This window comes from Bemisia tabaci, chromosome 4, assembly GCF_918797505.1.
Source record: "Bemisia tabaci chromosome 4, PGI_BMITA_v3".
Taxonomy (NCBI): domain Eukaryota; kingdom Metazoa; phylum Arthropoda; class Insecta; order Hemiptera; family Aleyrodidae; genus Bemisia; species Bemisia tabaci.
This window is the reverse complement of record NC_092796.1, coordinates 43,369,965-43,388,887: the sequence shown is the minus strand read 5'-3', so window position 1 is coordinate 43,388,887 and position 18,923 is coordinate 43,369,965. Positions and strand designations below refer to the sequence as shown.

Sequence of the window (18,923 nt, the reverse complement as noted above, 5' to 3'; positions counted from 1 at the left end):
ATTTTTAAAATAAAAGAAGAAGTTGCACGACTTTGAAAACAATGTAATCACGCTGGTTCCTCTTAGCTCAATGCGATCCACATTTTCTAACTTCTTACCCATCTTGCAAGAAGACTAGAGAATCTAACTGTATTTTGATACAACGAAAGTGACAGTTAAGCAAGAAAATTACCCTGTAAATTTCATTTATTACTCATACGATACTTCTGATAAAGTAGTTAAAGAATGCATAGTAGATACACGATCTTAGCATTGCTGTAATGCTAGCCGTTCCTTTTTGCGAACTGTATGAACAATTGGACTATATTTTGGAATGAAGAACCACCATTTCTGCCTCATCTGTACAAGACTGATCTGCATGAGGACACTAATGTTACATATGTTGTTTCTAAAATGAGCCAGACATAGCAAAGTTTCTATGGGATTTCGTCACTTTTTAGTTATTTGCGTGGAGAAAAGATCAAACAAAAAAACCGTGTTAGTGAACGCGTTAAAATGTTTGGTAAAAATATTTAAACTTTTCGCACAAGACCTGGCAATCCTGACCAAGTGCGCTCTTATCTCCGCAGAGAGGGCTTGCAGTGGTGCACACGAGAAATTATTACGACCGAGTGGAGTTTCCCATTGTTTAGTCATAGACACGCCCGCGTGATTATAATTTTAAATGCCAATACTCCCATAAGGGTGAATTTTGGACTTGGATCGGAGCGGTTCGAGTTTGGCTTACCATCGAGGATAAGCTCAAAAATTGTAAATCTCTGGAATGCTTTACCCGCTGAACGGGTACTGGCCAGCGACTCCGCCTCACAGTGGATCGGGTAAATAGGAGAGGTTGGACATAATCTGAAAACTTTCATAGCTTTTAACTCCGCTTATACACGACTTCGTGGTTCTAAAAGAGGCTGTATTAGTTTTCTCGTGATATTTTTTCTAGAGGCACCCCATAAAATTTAAAATGAGACGAAAAGAACATCAAAATTTGCAGTTTCAGTCTAAAATTTCATGTCCGACCTCTCAAGTTGACTCGACCCACTGTGCGCCCCGGCCCTTCGCTATAGTGCTGAGGAAAACCGCGGTATGTGAATACCGCGAATGAATACGCCCTGAAATTTTCCTCCTGGAGAGGAAACGTCATGCACGAAGAGAAACTGCAAAATTGCAATATTCGCGTGCATGATTTTCCTCAACACGGCAGAATGTATCCGGCCGACGAAAACGAGAGGGGCAAAGTTAACTTTATTCGACATTTCCTTGAGAACACACTGGAAAAAAAAACACATTGGATTTAGAGTCCAGACTCTTAAAAACATGGACAAGAAAAAATACACTTGATTCAATCGGATTTTTGCTTAAATCAAGAACCAAGCCTCTTAATTTGAGCGGATTTCCTTTTGATTTAAGCAAAAATCTGATTGAATCAAGCGTATTTTTTCTTGTCGATATTTTCAAGAGTCTGGACTCTAGATCCAATGTGGTTTTTTTTTTTTTTTCCAGAGCAGTAACATTCATATTCGTCGAGCAACGGCTGATGAAAGTGGTGTTGGTCCGAATGCGAGGATATGTATTTTCTCGAACTTAATCTGCGCCATTTAAGATTGCGGTTTGTGAGGGCGAAAAATTCATAATGACTTGCATTAGTACGAACTACAAGACGAGAACTAACGAACAACCCCAAAAATAACTTTTCTATACGGTACGGAAGAGGCAAATACGGCATAATCGCGGCGGTCACAATCATATAGCTAAGATAAATGACAGAAATCAAAATAATAACTGCTGTTCAGTGTAAAGGAGAGCAGATAGTGCGCGGCATCTTAACAGAGCGGAATAAGCTCAATACACCTTTTAGAGAAATCCACTAATCTGCGCTACTTAGGTTTGCGGTTTGTGAGGGCGAAAAATTAATAATAATGCGCATTAGAACGAACTATAAGACGAGAACTAACGAACAACCCCAAAAATAACTTTTCTATACGGTACGAAAGAGGCAAATACGGCATAACCGCGGCGGTCACAACCATACAGCGAGGATAAATGACAAAAACCAAAATAATAACTTCTGTTCGGTGTAAAGGAGAGCAGATAATACGCGGCATCTTATCACGGCGGAATAAGCTCAATACATCTTTTAGAGGAATCCACTAATGCTTTACTCTTAGCACACTGCTGCACGCAACTATTACTGCTCCAGAGCCGCTCATATTGCCTATCAGGTTATTGAAGGCGAGATAGGCGGAAAAATCTTACTACACCTTAGAAGTGTCCGCTAATGCCATACTCAGCAGTCAGTACGAATAAACGTGGACACAATACAGCAAGCAACTGTTATTGCTCGCATTGCCTATCAGATTATTGAAGGCGATATGGCATAAATGAACATCAAAATTTGTGAGTAGAATAAAATTAGTTTGATAAAGCCGTGCTGAAAACTGATGCCAGACTATAGTCTGACGTCACTCGGTGTTGAGACAAGAGATTCGTTATGAACCTCAGAGGTCATGCCCTGATGACCTCGGTTAGAGTAACCGATGCGCCAGGTTCATGACCCGAAAACATTGAACCGAACCGCATTGATTATATTGGCGAAGTCTTTTTCTGCGTGTAAAATGATTTGTCTGTGCTAGTGGCAATATTCGATTTGATATTCATTCTCCTACCCCTGATTGATGAGCACGGGAAAACAGTTGGAAAAAATTCGTCATTCATTGATTGAGTAGAACTGAGAGATAATTCCACGAGGCCGTTCAGAATGAAGTATCAATGCAAACATTGCAAATCAATATAGAGAAAATAACCACTGTGTCCACAGGGGGACAGAGAATTATGATGGTGCCGATTTCCGAAATACAAATACATTTTGCCCGAGCACAGTCTGGTGTACCTGTCACCCTAGCCAAAAATTTCTCTCACGTATTAAACGTCAAGATTTTTACGGATTTCGGCTACTCATTATGTGAAAACAGAAGTTTATTTTGCATAGAGGAAAAAGAGGAGGTGTTTGCTTCTTGAAGATTGTTTAACCCGTGACGTAGGTCGGTACAACATGGCGTCGATATTCCAGCGAAATCCGGAATTTGAAGTATGAGGAACGGATATTAACGTCCGATTTTTTTGCTTAAATCAACTCATGATATAATTTCAAACACTCTATATGGAATTTCATTTTCTTATAAACTGCAGCATTTCCAAGAAAATCGATGATAAAAATTGTCCGTACCGTACCGACCTACGTCATTAAAAAAATCTAGGATGCCCGAAATGCAAACACCTCCTTTTTTTCCTCTATGAAAAAAATATGCATACGATACAAAGAGAGAGGTGAGTATTAATAGTGTGAGTGCGTGCGCATGCCATTCGAGACGGTTCTAAAAATCCTCAACATCCTGAATCGTAAGGAGGAATCGTGCATTCGCGAGAAGGAAATGCCAGGATGAGGAAAACTGCACGAGGAAAAGACGGATCGGAAAACTCAGTCGACACAGGATAAAGCGGCGAGATTCCGAGATTGGACGTCATAAGTCCACGGGGGGAAGGCGCCCCCTCACCCCGCCTACCCCTCCCCTTCGACGGAACCCAACTCGATCTTCACGAGTGCAAGCGCAGCGAAAATCTGATACAATATCGGGAGCCCTCACGCGATTTCACGTGATATTTTAATCTTTTCCCGGTATGTTGCGACTTGCGAGTCGCGTGTGCATTAGAGATTGCTTGCAACTGCAACGATGCATCGCGTTACCAACTAGGCATATCGGTCTCCAGGTGAAATTTTTTTTCACATTTTCGACCGCATTTTCTTCATCGTGCTCTGAAAAAATAAAAAATGAGATGGAAAGAAAAAAAATGAAGAAAAAAAAAGGTCGTGTGGACAATGAGCTGCGCCTCGAGTCCTTAACGAAAATGTTTGAAAAAGCGAATTTGATTTGGAGGTTCGGTACTACTTTCGTACCCGAACCACCGAGCTGCCATTCTAACCGAGTTCGGAACTTCCGATTCGGTGACTGTTGATGATTACCCATCTTTCGTCAGTTACCATATGGATTGTGACTATAATTGACGATCGGGTAATTTTCAGACTTTCAGACCGGCTAGTCCGCGAGCTAGTCGCACATAGTTCCCGGACTGGGCAAAAACATCGGTGAGTCCACGGACTGGGTAAAAGATTTGCCAAGTCCACGGACTAAGCAATTTTGCCAACGTGGCGAGACGTTAGCGCAGTTAAACGTGACGTGGAGCAACTAGACTTTATGATGAGTTTTGGGCATCATACTGAATGACTCACATGAAATGAAAATGATGGCTGCAACCATGAAAGATTTGCATAAATGAGGAGTAAATCTTTTGCAGCACACATGCACAAGAGAAGTTTACCTTTGTCCGGTTTTCGTCTTTCAATGCACTCTACTTTCGTCAAATGATGAGCGAAAATGATAATCATAACTTGAAAATAAAATCAGATGAAAATAACGATTTGGAAAATGAAATAAAAGAACACATTTTGAAAATCTGAACCGGGCGACCGAAACAGGCCGGCTAAAAGACGTTATTGGTCAGCAAATCCACAACACGTAAACTTTTGGACCGCCTTTGAGTGACGGTGTATTTTTTCGTATGTGTGCTTGTCGAGTAGAATACACTAGTTCAGTAGTGCATTTTCCCATGCTGCCATTCGTTGGTTTTAAAAAATATTGACCTTCAAAATATTATGGCAACGTCACTTCAAAATTACTTTGCCGTGTAAAGAAAGAACGTCGTAAGTTCTTTTGGAAGTTGCCAAATATCAGATAAAAACCGTCAAAAATTTCGAGGAAATATTCATAACTTCTAGAGCAAATACTTCGTCAAAAGAAATTTGGCAAATTCGAATGTTCTTACGGTATTTGTTCTCATACTGTCGTGCTAAGGAAAAACGCCGTAGAAACCTCTAGGCGTTGCCATATCTCCTTCGGTAAAGAACGAATTCACCGGGAAAATTGTGAATCTTTTTCTTCAACATGTTTCGACTATTTTGTTCGCAATTCAATCGAAAAAGTCAGAAAAATTCGAGGAAAGCTATGTATAACTTACCTACCTAAAAAATACACGTTTTATCTTAGGAAATTTGGCAACCCTCGAAAGTTCATACGGCGTTCTTCCTTAGCACGGCAGTATAGCGCTGCAGAGATCTTTCCTCACTATCTCTGCCAGCGCAACACGATCGATCCATCATGCCTACAAGACTGAAGAGGTGTGTGCACTTTATGCACAAGATGCATTGATGCAGTTTGATTGCTTCCACGGCTCTCCTCTTCGCGAAGGTCACCAGATCATTCAACGATGCTCCTTTGCCTTTACGAGTGCTCTGTCCGGATACGGGGAGCAATGGAGAGAGAACGAACGATTCACCATTGAAAAATCAGAGATGGCTCACACCATTGTTGCCAGATAGTGCTGAAGGATTAGCATTTTCCCCCATTGAAGCACACGTAAAATATCCATATTTAATTGCACAATCTGGTAACTTTGATTCGCACCAAGTCACACACTTCCATTGAGAGGAAAAACGTCGCATGAGCATTCGAATGTTTTCGAATTTCTCCCAATAAAATGCTTATTTTTGAGAAAAATTATGGGCCGACCACGAATGAACTGCATTTTGCAATAAGTATCTACGATTTACGCCTAATTTTTGAAAATAACGATATGTCATAAGTTTCCCTGTGCGAGTAGGTGCTTCCATTGATGAGCCAGGAATAGTGTTCCTAATACTTGCGGAAGGGCATCGAAGGGACGAGAACGTGAGTCGGGGCCCCCTGTTCCCGGCGTGAAATTTATGGAAGAGATGTGACAACGAGGACAGATGCACAATGGGGCCCGCCATAAAAAAATATGTGGTTCAAAAATATTCACATAAATTAGCATGAATCGGCGTCTATCAGCGGCGTATCCTCCGTCTGTTTGCGCCGTCGACGTCTTCGGGGACCGCGGCTCGAGATCTTATCAATCGCTGCCATATTCACAACCTCGCTGCCACATTATTTCAACGTTCAACTGTCTTCGATGAACGCGACGGTGGCGTAGCTGGAAATGATTCCAAGGATGGATGGAGAGGTGCCCAAAGGATAAAAACTTACTGAAATTTTAAAAAAAAAACACGAAATTTTACTATCATAAAGGAGGGGAAGGGGGTGGGGGGAGTAGGCGCCCAGCAAGACTGATTTAGTAGCTACGTTATGGTTCAATTGGACCGCGTTCAACAGAAAGGAACCAAGCCACATCAGCTATTGCCTTTAAGTGGGCAATTTAATTTTATACATGAAAACGGTTGTGCGGATTTCAGTGAATTTTCTCCATAGCGCGAAGCAAAAACCTAAAAATTTTCAAAGGAATCCGCACAAACGTTCTCACCAAAAAAATTAAATTGCCCAGTTCAATCGCAGAGGCGAAAACTATGTCGCAAAGCAGAGTGATTGATGAAATTGAACATAAGTCCGTGGGAGATATTTTGTTCGATCGGTACACGAACAAAACGATTGTTTACACTAAAAAATTCATCGATGAAAATTAATGAGATTGAACGTCAATCGGCGCTCGATAGCACGTAAAACAATGATCGAAACAGTTTTTGAGGACTGAATATATTTTCGTTGATTTGTGATGCTGATTCAACGTTTTAAAAAGCAAAATGTTTCTTTGTTGATATTTTCCATATTTATCTAAAAAAAAACTAGTGAAGCTATTACACGAAAACTAAAAACATACCATAGAGCGAAGAGGTTGGTTTGCCAGTCTGTGGAGCAGAGTTCGGGGGAGGCGTACTGCCTAGCATTCCCTCAGCATCCTGAAACAAAAACGTAGAACTTACGGAGCTGCAGCAATGAAATATACAAGTATATCGCTGAAAGTTTTCGTTTGATTTTTTCCTTTCACACTGCATGCTCAACAAAAACATAACATTTTGAAACCGGCCGTGGTAGCTTGGGGCACACACTCACGGCTAGGATGCATGAGAATCAGACAATACTCAACCCTGAAACCATGGAAGTCGGCGTCTCTTCGCTTTATTAGAGAACTCCAGTGTTTCATAAAAGTGGCACACTACTTCTTCAAATGGACGAACTTCTCTAGTCCATCACCACCACGGTCTCTCGTCATCAAGTTCTGCAAGTTCAAATCTTACTCCCAAGCATGAAGATTCGCAAAAAATTGCGAGCCCTAATATGGGTACTTTCATGGTGAAAAATTGCAACTGCGACAGAATGTTGTGTATGGTACCTGTGGTTCTCAAGGTTTTGGCAATATTCCAATGAAAGGTTTTCCAAAAATTTTCCGCTAAAATCCCTCCTAAGTCTCGCTAATGGACGTTAGGACGTGTTTTAGCGCGCTTCACGCGTAACCAATCAGAAAATGGACGATCTAGCTCACATGCTTTCTTATACGGCGATCCGTGGTTAGTCCATTTTTTTATTGGACGAGCGCTTCTCCGAGTAGTAAGACGGGAATGCGAGTACCCGTTTTGATTCTAAGTTACCCTCACACTAGCTGGGACTAGCTGTACCTAGCGCGACTGACTCATAGGTGTAATGCGAGTTGTAGTGTCTTGTTATATTGGTAGTAATCGTTATTATGGCATATTGAAAATATCCATTAAAAAGAGAGAGAAAGCTAAGGTGGTTGGGCTGTCGCATGCGACGTGTGTCGATTTCAATGGGCAATTACAGCTGATTCGAATTTCCGGATACTCGCACCCTTTCTCCCTACTCGACGATGCGATGGGACGGTACCGTAGTGAACGAAACGGGAGCCTTTTCTCTTTCCCTTTTCACCCCCGCCCCCGCCGGCCGAGGCGCCCCCGAAACTCGGTCGCAGCCCCGTTCCACCTGCGCGCTCTCCACTGCGCGAGAGGCCATCGGGAGAGGGACGCGGCGCGGGGTAGTTTCCTGTTTCCACTTTTCTTTTCTGACAGTTGTTTTAAGAATGCTTTTGTGATCGTGCGTTTGTTTTACTCCTGCCCGGACTCTAGCCGTGGACGCTTCGTTGCCACAGAAATTTAAAAATAAAAAATTTAAAAAAAAAGGAAAAAGAAAGGAGTACAATTTTAAATGCATTCATTAGTTAAAAGAGCGGCTCGTGACTTTTCGCATGGGTAGCGGTCATCTCTAAACAGTACACTGAAAAAAAAGAAAAAAAAAACTCCGGCCGTGGGAGCCGCAATTATGGGCTATCATTAATATAAACTTCGAAGGATTCTGCCTTTTTCTATTTCACTCGAGGGGAAGTGTCCCCTCCCGGACTCTCTTCCCCACCCGGTGACTGACGCTGCGCTGTGCTGAACGGTTCAGCCTGAACCTTTCCCCTACGTCTGACCGTTCCCCACTCCTCTGTCAATCGAACCATATGCCACCGCTTACGTATTGTCGCTCGCCCACCCAGGTACTTAGCGGCCAGCGGTCAGTTGATGATAAATCTCGCTCATGCTCCTATGCAGCTACGCATTGATTACGCCAGCTAATTACTTTCTAATAATTAGAATTTCTTCGATAATAGTTTTCTTTATTTATTCGACTGTATTTTTTTCTCTGTTCTACTGTGATTTCCTTGGTTCTCTACTGTGTTTTTCCTAAATATCCGAGTCAGAAATCTGAAGCACTTCGGTATGCACCGAGTACTTCAGATGTGTGACCTGAAACCTTCGGTATATACCGCACTACTTCAATTGTCTGACCCGAACTTCGGCAGATGGACCTTAACTTTTCGGATGCGTGATCCGAAACCTTCAGAGATCCATATGATCTCAGCTTCGGGTTCCATGCACAATTTTTTTTCTCCGTGTTTCCTTTTAGGGGACGCAACTAAAATTTCAGTAAATTTTTTTCAGAAAAGTAAAGAAAAGAAGAAGAAAAAAAAGTGGCTAACGATGGTTCCTCACCTTCACGTGGTGTTGGCTGTTTTTACTAAGTGGGAACCGTCCATTTTAAGATATAGTCTATTTCTTGCCCTGCCATTATTATTCTACAAGTTAATTGTGGAGTGAGAATTTCATAATGTTTTCTATGAAATCTTCAAAATATAGTGATAAAAAATTTGCAACTACTACAAAATCGGCTCGCGAAGCGAGCCGAATGTCACTCGCGTAGCGAGTGACCGGGGGTCCAGGGGGCATAGCCCCCGGCTAGGCGTGACGGGCGCGCGAAGCGCGCCCAGAACGGCTAGTATACTTATATAGACATACCGTCCGTTCCGGGCTCAAAGGCCGAAAATTCCGGCTGCTGGAGCCGTAGCTTCGGTCTCTGAACCCGGAGCAATGGAAACTACGCCTCCAGCAGCCGGAATTTTCAGCCTTTGAGCCCGGAACGGACGGTATGTCTATATAGCCCGTAATTGCGGCTCCCACGGCCGGAGTTTTTTTTCAGTGGAGTGTATTTCCTTCGGGAAAAAAACTAAAAAATCATGGATCGGTTAGAGAGCGCGAAAACTTGAGCAGGGAACATGAACACAGTCAATGATACCTAATAACAGAAAGTTAGGACTATACATCTGGAACGAATTCCGACTGAGAACAGCATGGTATGCAAGGCATGAGGGCAGGGCAAAATGCAGGAGGCGATTGAGCTTAAATATCATAATTCCCTCTCCCTGACGAGAATTTTTTTTCTTTTTAAGAAAATAGTAATTCCTGCAGCAAAATTTCCCATATTTCCCATGATTTTTATAAAATACGCACGCGCTTTGCGCTCTTGCGGTTTTTTGAGGTGAAAAAAAAATTCTTTGACCGCCGGCGAAATCTAATTTTTCCCTGACTTCCCGGCTTACTTTAAAATTTCCGGAATTTTATAGGTTTGCCGCGACTTAGGCCGCTAATTACATTTAATTCATCACAGAAAATATAAAAAATTCGGTAAATCTGATTGTGAGTTTCATGGATAATCTTTCCGTTTTTCTAAAACCATGTGAGGACGACGTCTAGGACAACAGCCTCATATTCAAAGATGTTCAAAATACCCGTACCTAATAATGAACCCTACTTCAGTGATGGATTTTAAAAATCGCAAACAATTCCTATTGGACGGATCCAGAACATAGAAAACTAAAGCTATAAGTTATGGTAAAAACATACTCGACTTTTGCGGCGCGCCGTTCCATGTCGGGTCAACAAAAAAGTGACGTAAAAACACAGGTTTGCGTCACCATTTTGTAACCCGATGGGAGTTCTGTGCAAAACAACGAAAACAGGTTGCCGCCATCGCTTTCAAGAATGTAGAAAACGGGTGCATCGCTCTGTTTTCGACTGTGACGTCAACGCATGTGCCTCTGGCGTCAAACACGAAACCGCGGACGTACAGTTTTGGTACTGGTGGCGCAAAAGTGGTGACTCCAATTTCCATGCAAATGCGCATTAGCAAAGCGAATAACGATTCACTATACCTATACTGCCATCAATGTTATGCAGGAACGTCGTCAGAGCAAATGAATGATGCCAAACTTTTTCCATGCACTTTAATTTTGAGAGGAGTTACAAATAATATTTTCCCTTCAGAATCTTCAGAAACACTAAAAATTATTGCAAATAATATTATCTGGGAATAAGAAGAAAACCATTCAGCAGTTGTCCCTAAAATTTGTGTTAGAAATTTGGCAACGTCCAAATGTTTATGATTTCACCCTTTTTTCCTGTTTTGCACGGAATTATTTAATTGCATACGCCTAAAAAAGTGTGTCACTTGGCGCAAAAATTTGGCAAAATTAATTGATTTTGCCATCGTTGCAGAAGTAAGTCTAAAAATTTCATGATAGCCACACGATAATTTTTTTCATTTCACGGGAAGAGGTAAAATTGAATGTATTTTAGAATGCAGGATGAAAATTGGAGATCCGAGAGGAAAGGTGCAAAAAAAAAAGGAAATTGAAGAGACAGCCTTAAAAGCCGCAACGTACGTAATTGCGATCTCTCAACGAAAAAATCTCACTATAGTGGATTATAAAACACAATTTCCGAATTTAAACCTGTTACATACAGGGTGTACCAAAAGTCCGTCCCACCCCTGCTAACTTTTGAACGAATTGAGCTAGGGTAATGAAACTTTGGGAATGTTCCTATCTCAAAGGGGGCCATCTTTTGGGGGGGTCAAAATTTTAGTCCCCCCTCAGGTGGGGCGCGGAGGGCCCCCAACTTTTTTTTTTTCAAATGGCAACCCCTATCTTGTGATACATCATTCGAAAGAACATAAAAGACTAAGAATTTTGGCGCAAACCGCAGATCAATATCTTAATTTTTGACCGAGTTATGATAGGTCAAAGGTCAAATTTGACCTATTTTCAAAAAATCATAACTCCGGTTCAAATTATCGTAAAGAAAAAAATAAAACGGGAAAATTTACCAAATTGTGTCCGCTTTTAAGTAAAAATTGCAGAAATCACTTCGCTGTAATTTTAAGGGGGGCTCGGACCCCCAAATACGTCAATTCAAAGGTCATTCAATTTTCCCGCGAAAAAAGGCAATTTCCCCTAGATTTGCCTCCACATTATCTCAGTAAGGTCAAAATTAGTTCAACATTACGTTGGCAAGTCCCCAAAATTCGGGAAAAGTTAAAAAAAAACGAAATTTAAACGGTCAAATTTAATCACCTTAAATTTCGTTTTTTTTTAACTTTTCCCGAAATTTGGGGACTTGCCAACGTAATGTTGAACTAATTTTGACCTTACTGAGATAATGTGGAGGCAAATCTAGGGGAAATTGCCTTTTTTCGCGGGAAAATTGAATGACCTTTGAATTGACGTATTTGGGGGTCCGAGCCCCCCCTTAAAATTACAGCGAAGTGATTTCTGCAATTTTTACTTAAAAGCGGACACAATTTGGTAAATTTTCCCGTTTTATTTTTTTCTTTACGATAATTTGAACCGGAGTTATGATTTTTTGAAAATAGGTCAAATTTGACCTTTGACCTATCATAACTCGGTCAAAAATTAAGATATTGATCTGCGGTTTGCGCCAAAATTCTTAGTCTTTTATGTTCTTTCGAATGATGTATCACAAGATAGGGGTTGCCATTTGAAAAAAAAAGTTGGGGGCCCCCCGCGCCCCCCCTGAGGGGGGACCAAAATTTTGACCCCCCCAAAAGATGGTCCCCTTTGAGATAGGAACATTCCCAAAGTTTCATTACCCTAGCTCAATTCGTTCAAATGTTAGCAGGGGTGGGACGGACTTTTGGTACACCCTGTAGAGTAAATTGCATAGGATTTACAGGTATTTTCAAATGGGTGGTATAACAGCACAGAGATTCAGGTACTGGCTTCCACGAGGAAAATGAAAATCCCTGTGAAGCAGTTCGCACGCCGGGGATGGCTATCCTTCGGCTCCATCCATGAGGGAAATGAGTTGAGTGGTCGCCTTCAAATTACGCGATATTTACGAAATGACGACTCTTGACTTCTTGAGCAACAACCGACACCTGCCATTTGGAGATAGAACTTTCAGAGAACTCTGCATAAAACGAGATACATAGTTACTTTTTGCAAAATAAGGATCAATTGAATTATTCACTACCTTACGCAGAAAGGTGCTTAAATGCAGGAACTCGCTATTTTCTTCATTTTCCAATTTTCTCCCTTTCTCTGATTTTTAGTTTGCTTTTCCACTCCTCAAAAAACTCCAAATCCTGATCTTAGAACAATTCTTTCAATTAGTCCCCCCCCCCCCTTACGCATACTTATTCCACTAAGCTTCGGACACAATTTCCACTTCTAAAGCTTCAAATTAGGGGAAAGGTAAATACTTGGAAGTCGTTCGCGCTCTCCCAAATGGCACCGGCCGAAGATGCTGAGCCAAAAATCCCTAGCTTTCCCCATGAATTCCCCGATTTTCCCTGATTTCGATTTCCAGATTTTCAACAGACTGCCGGAAGCCCTGCTCGTGGTTCCTCATCGCAAAATGTAGCCCAATTCGATGACTAACGATCGAATGTAAACCAACACTTGGAAATTCTTCGAAGTTGCTAAGAACCACGATCGCAAGCAGAAAACACGACGGAAATGGATGCATTCGAGAATTCGAGCAGAGCTACGTATTGACAAAATCGCGGAGCCGTTTTTCATTTGGCGTACGGCGCAGTGGCACGGCGCGAGGTGGGGATAGGAAACCCGGGCTATGATTCAAAATGTAATCGCGATATTGGTAAACAGCACTTGGAGCAGGCAGCGCGTGGGTCGCCCGGAATAACTGGATCAACAGAGGATATGAATGGGCCCAGCTGTCTCCGCGGCCGCAGCCTTTGTTTACGTTAAATCATGTTCCGATGAATCACCCGCGTAAAACTGCGCCGCAATTCGCCATTTCGATGACACCCGACAATCCGGCTTGTCCAAATCGCCTGGATAAAAAGCATTATTAGATGCCGATACGGGTGATGCAGTCGATGACGATAACTTGAACCTCCGTCGATCGGGATTGAGGTAGGGTTGCGACTCACGATTTTAAGTTGCAATTTTCTTGAAAAACCAATTTTTTTACCGGAAAAATCGATTAAATTGCATCGATTTCGTGGGGCTTGATTAAAATCGAATTATTACACTGGGAAAAAACACATTGGACCTGGAGTCCAGACTCTTGAACACATTGACAAGAAAAAATACTCTTGATTCAATCAGATTTTTGCTTAAATCAAAGGGAAATCCGCTCAAATTAAGAGGCTTGGTTCTTGATTTAAGCAAAAATCCGTTTGAATCAAGAGTATTTTTTCTTGTCGATGTTTTTAAGAGTCTGGACTCTAGATCCAATGTGTTTTTTTTCCAGTGTTAGACGCCGATACGGGTGATGCAGTCGATGACTCGAACTTCCGTCGATTGGGATTGAGGTAGGGTTGCGACTAACGATTTTGCGTTGCAATTTTCTTGAAAAACCAATTTTTTTTTTTTTTTTTTTTTTTTACCGGAAAAATCGATTAAATTGCATCGCTTTTGTGGGGCTCGATAAAAATCGATTCATCACCTCAAGATCGAAAATTTCCGATTTTTCTGCCAAAATGTTCGAAATCGGCACTTGAACCGATATTTGGACTAACATTTTGGCAAACTTCCCGGAAATTTTAATTTTATCTTTTTCTTTTAAGAGAGCGAATTTTAAGCCTTTGAGGGGAAATCGATTTCATCATCACTATTTAAATCGATGAAATCGGATCCTCAGAGAAAATCGAATCGATTGGATTAATCGATTCAGCGATGGATTTTTTTCCATTTCAGAATTCATTAAAACTACAGGGTGTATACTAAAATTTATTTTCGGATTTTCCCGATTTTTCCCGCTATTTAGAACAAATATTATGATTTTTTGCGCGAATAAATTACTTGTTTGATTTACAAAATTTCCTCTTTCATTAAATAAATCAAATATTTGAAATAGGCTTGACGCACTCAGAATTCCCTAACCAATGGCCGACTTTCCTGATGACATCGACTGTTCTGATATTTTCTAGTTTTTCCTGTTTTTACTGACGGTAGACACCCTGGGTAAAAATTAATATGTGCTGAAGTTGGAAAGTTGCTGGTCCGATATAGATCAATGTATCTAAAACCGTTTTCCCTCCACTCTGACGAAGCTCCGCAAAAATGACGTCAGAAAAGCTGGCACAGATAGAAGTGCTTGAGGTAGGAAAAGCGTGACGTCCATGAAAGAAAGGACGACTGAGGTACGTTAGCCACGTAGACTATTACGCATTTGAGAGCAAATTCAAAAATATTGAAAATTATCGGACAACCGCGCTTCCTGAATCGCTTAATTTCATCGTGATTTTTTTCCCCTCCTAACTCGAGCTTCAATTCCAAGCAATAACCGACACACACAATTATTCTGTGTCGATTGATGATTAATTACTGGCGATTTTTTTACGGAGAGAGGAGGTGTTACAAAGAGGCAAAGTTGCTCTATCTGGGATGCACTATCGAGCGCGAACGCAACGCCGGTAGCCCAGCCCAACTAACAAAAACTTTGAAAAAACAAGCAGTGAACTCCAACACAATGTGTTGATAAGGCGCGTCATTAACTCGCACATATCAACCCCTTTAGCTTTCATTTACAGAGATTTCAAAAAAGGCAAGCAGCACAACAGGAGAATTCACGATCCAACACTGCAAGGTCAACGACGCACCTTGACGAGACCGTGTATTGTGAATCTAGAAAGCTATTCGAACAAATTTAAGTTTTTTGATCCGCCTCAAGCAAAATCTTATCAGATTCTTGAGGAAAAGTGCTACGGAAAAATTTAAGCGAAGAAAGGAAAAATTCTGTCGAATTCCTAGAAGATAAAGTCGATTTAAAGGTATTTTGGGGTAAAAATACCCAAATCACCGGTATTATAAATCCCGTTATATTATTGAAAAGAAATTGACTCGATATAAATGCAATTGTATTAAATATGTCTTGATTTTGTTATTTTAAACGTCTTTTCATGCAAAGAAGCTCAACCATGTCCATGCTTTATTCATTCATGAATTGAAAGTAAGCAATCCACATCCCGAAAATCTACCGATTTGCCGTAAAAAATCGCAGAAACTTGATATACCAGGTCGATGTACCCACTCTTTGAATTTACCAATCAATTTAGTGAGTGCACGTAGGTATGTGAAAGTCAAAATGCTAAAGTCATTTTGGGTGCATTCATTTTTCATGAAACAATTGTAAGTAATTTCAATCCCGAAAAACCATAAATTTTCCGTATAAAATCGAAAAAATCAAAATATGTCGACTCCCTGACGTGAAAATTGAATTCTACGTGTGAAAATACTTATGTATCGATATGCTGAACAGAATGCCCGCCTCTCCTCGTAATGTACAAACCGTTCCTATACTCATCTTAAAATTGTTCTCAGAGCTTTGTGTTATTATCAGCTTCCATTTAAACCCCGGTTTGATGGCCGAATCGGCTGCCCAAAAAGCAAGCCATTTTTGAAGGGCTCTATGAGAAATTCGTGATATTATCAGCTCTCAGGAAATCACCTCATGGGTAAAATTGCTGATATAAATCGAGTGCTTAAAATAATCGTATTCAAGAAACTAAGGCATTAAACTATGGAGTCAATTTCGTTTTAATAATGTAACGGGATTTACTTGTCTTCAGGTCAAAACTCATACAAGGAAGCCCCTTGCAAGAGGCTAATTTTTTGTAATTTCACTCAATTTTTTCTCCTTTTTATAATTGAATTGCTTGTCACATTCTGAGGTCAATCATATTAAATTGTAATTTATACATTTCTTTTTTTCCCCTTCATTTTATTTTTTGTTTGGAGAAGTTTTGTTGATTTCTTCGGATTTCGAATACTGTAACTTCTCTTCTATTTGGCCGATTTTTATGAATGAGACCTCTTTTAATTCGTGTTTTAACGGAGAGTAAGGAAAAAATTGCTAAAAACTCGCGAAACAATTTTTTTTGAAAATTGGACGAATCCTAGCGTGACAGTGAAATGGTTAATGAAGCGTAAGTAATTTTGCGAGGGGCTGAGGATCCCGGCATCGCTTGGCAACCGTCATTAGCTATTGTTCGTCGAGACGCCGACGCAGTGAGCAGGAGCGTGGGAAAGAGAGGGGTAAGTGGATTCCTGTATGAGCCACGTTTAGCTAATGGTCTATTGAGTCTCGAGGCTCATCACAGATTGCACTTACACAGATTGCACTATCAGAGCACGGGTACCAACTTTTGGAAATTATAACCGAGGTTACAGATCTGTCAAAGCAACGTTTTGAACAAAACGGAGGAGTTAAATTCTCATTTCGAGAGTGCCGACCTGCTCAGCCATCCTCGAATCAATTCGCTTGATTCTGCTTATATATGCATAATTTAAATCAGCGCGTCGCATTCTTAGGCTTTTTTTGAAAAAACCAAGTAACGTAGACTCTTGGTATTCACTGCACATAAACTAATGAGCCCCAGAATGAGAAACAACTTTAAATCATAATTATTGATGGATAAATAAACTTTTTACACGCTTTGGAAAATCTCAGAAGTTCGCGGTAGTCACTTTTCGGTAAGGAACTAAGGGACTCGGTTATTGTATCGAGCAGGGTTCGAAACGATCGCAAAGGCGGTATACTACGTATACGCGCCAACACGGAGAAGCTAATTGTTGATCATTCTAAAAATGCAATTAAACAAACGTACGATAAAATGCAAAAAAAACAGTGAAGTATTCCTAAAGTCTTGTATGCGGCATTGCGGTATGCGTTTCGAGCCGACCGCTGCTGCACGCACTGTATTTGACGCAATGCGTGAAGTATTCATGCAGTCTTGTAGGCGCTATGCGTTTCACGGCGCCCGCTACTGCCGCAGTGACCGGCACTGTCTTTGACGCAATGCGTGAAGTATTCATGCAGTCTTGAAGGGGCTAGTATGTCTTACATGCCGACCGCCGCGCCAAGTCGAGGGCTTCTCCTTCTCATCTCAAGATCTCGTCAGCATCGGCATGTATCTGCGCCGCGCCGGTTCAGGCCAAATTCCGTGTTCGGTTTCTCTCTTAGTCTTAACTCGACTAATTAAAGGTGCTATCTATTGTATCACAGAAAGACGACACAATTGGAGATATACTCTTGGGAAATGAGAGATTTTTTCATCTTTTCTAATTTGTATTTTTTTTTTCTGAATCCAATTTTTCTTTAAGGCTACATTTAAAAAAATTACAAAATTTGCCGCTCCCTAAATCCGACCCTGTACTCCAAAATGTTCCAATTCCCTGACTTTCGAACAAAACTTGTACCTTTAGTTATTTATTTTTATTTAAAATGATTATTCTTTACTTTTTTTTATAAATAAGCTGACGTTCGCTAAAATGTGGACACAATTTTCTTGATTAAATACCAAATCATGGAGGGAAAAGTTTAGTAGATAGTTATATAAAATGCCAAGCCTTAAAAATGATCAGAACGGATAAACAATTGGAGGATCAGTGATGTGTTGTTGAAGAGGAGATGTGTTGAAAATTCCCTAACTTTTTCCGATCGTCGCAAATTCTCTGAGTTTCCCGGTTTTCTAGGCCGGGGTGTCTAGTTTTTATTTTCATTTTGGAAAATCCGAATGAAATCCTGATTTTTGACTGCTGAATCCTGATTACATAATTTTTTCAAATCCTGACTTCCCGCAAGGCGAATGTAACCTAACAAAAATAGCTCGATAAAAAAATCCGATAAGACGGCCAACTTTTCTCAAATCCTAATTTTACGACCGATTTTTCCTCAAATCCTGATGAAATCGGAATTAAATCCTGATAGATCTCAAATCCTGATAAAATCGGGAACATCCTGATGCTAGAATCCTGCAAACCGCCCGCAACTCTAACAATTATCTGAAAAATTGGAGAAAAATAATCTTCAGTTCACCAGGAAATTCGTATTTCATCAAAGGATAAAAAACGTTTTAAGGCTCATACAGGGAGTTTCGCCTTATCACGGCGGAATGGTGGTGTGCAGGGCAAGGGCAGGAGCTCGCGTACTACTACGGGATTCGAACAAGCGGCCCCGACTCCCCGAGCGCGGCCTCTCAAAGCCCAAAGGCCCCGGCCCCTGCTGGTCGACGCCGCGCCGCGCACCGCCGCGCCGTCGCTTATCTTCACGCTCACTGCGCCAGCCTCCTCCTTCCTGATATGCGTCACCGGGTCTGCGTCGTCGCTTACTCGGCCCGACATTTCTGCCTCTTTTTCTCTTATTATCTCGCCATGTCAGCTTATAACCCCCCGCCCCACGCCCGGCAGCTTTCGAAGGTTCTGACGAACTGACGTCTTCCGCCGATGACGCAACCGGGAACCGGCTCGAATTTCCGGTCCACCATCGGTTGCCCTCCTACCCTCGCGCCCATTGTTGCAGCCCGTGAACCCGTCATCGTCGGGGGAGCCACCTCACGTAGCATCGGCTGCCGGGGGCGGGGAGGCAAACTTTCATGGAAAATAAAATCTTGAAATATTTCATGAAA

The 18,923-nt window shown here is 41.3% G+C and overlaps 1 protein-coding gene across 1 annotated transcript in view; it reads right to left on the bottom strand.

Annotated features, from left to right (window-relative positions):
* Positions 1 to 18,923, bottom strand: part of LOC109037936 (BAH domain and coiled-coil containing protein winged eye) — a 120,183-nt gene that overhangs the window by 16,243 nt on the left and 85,017 nt on the right. Inside the window, exon 3 of the mRNA XM_019052803.2 lies at positions 6,739 to 6,817. Coding sequence (XP_018908348.2) covers positions 6,739 to 6,805 — 67 coding nt within the window. The 5' untranslated portion in view covers positions 6,806 to 6,817. The remainder of the gene's footprint in view (positions 1 to 6,738; positions 6,818 to 18,923) is intronic.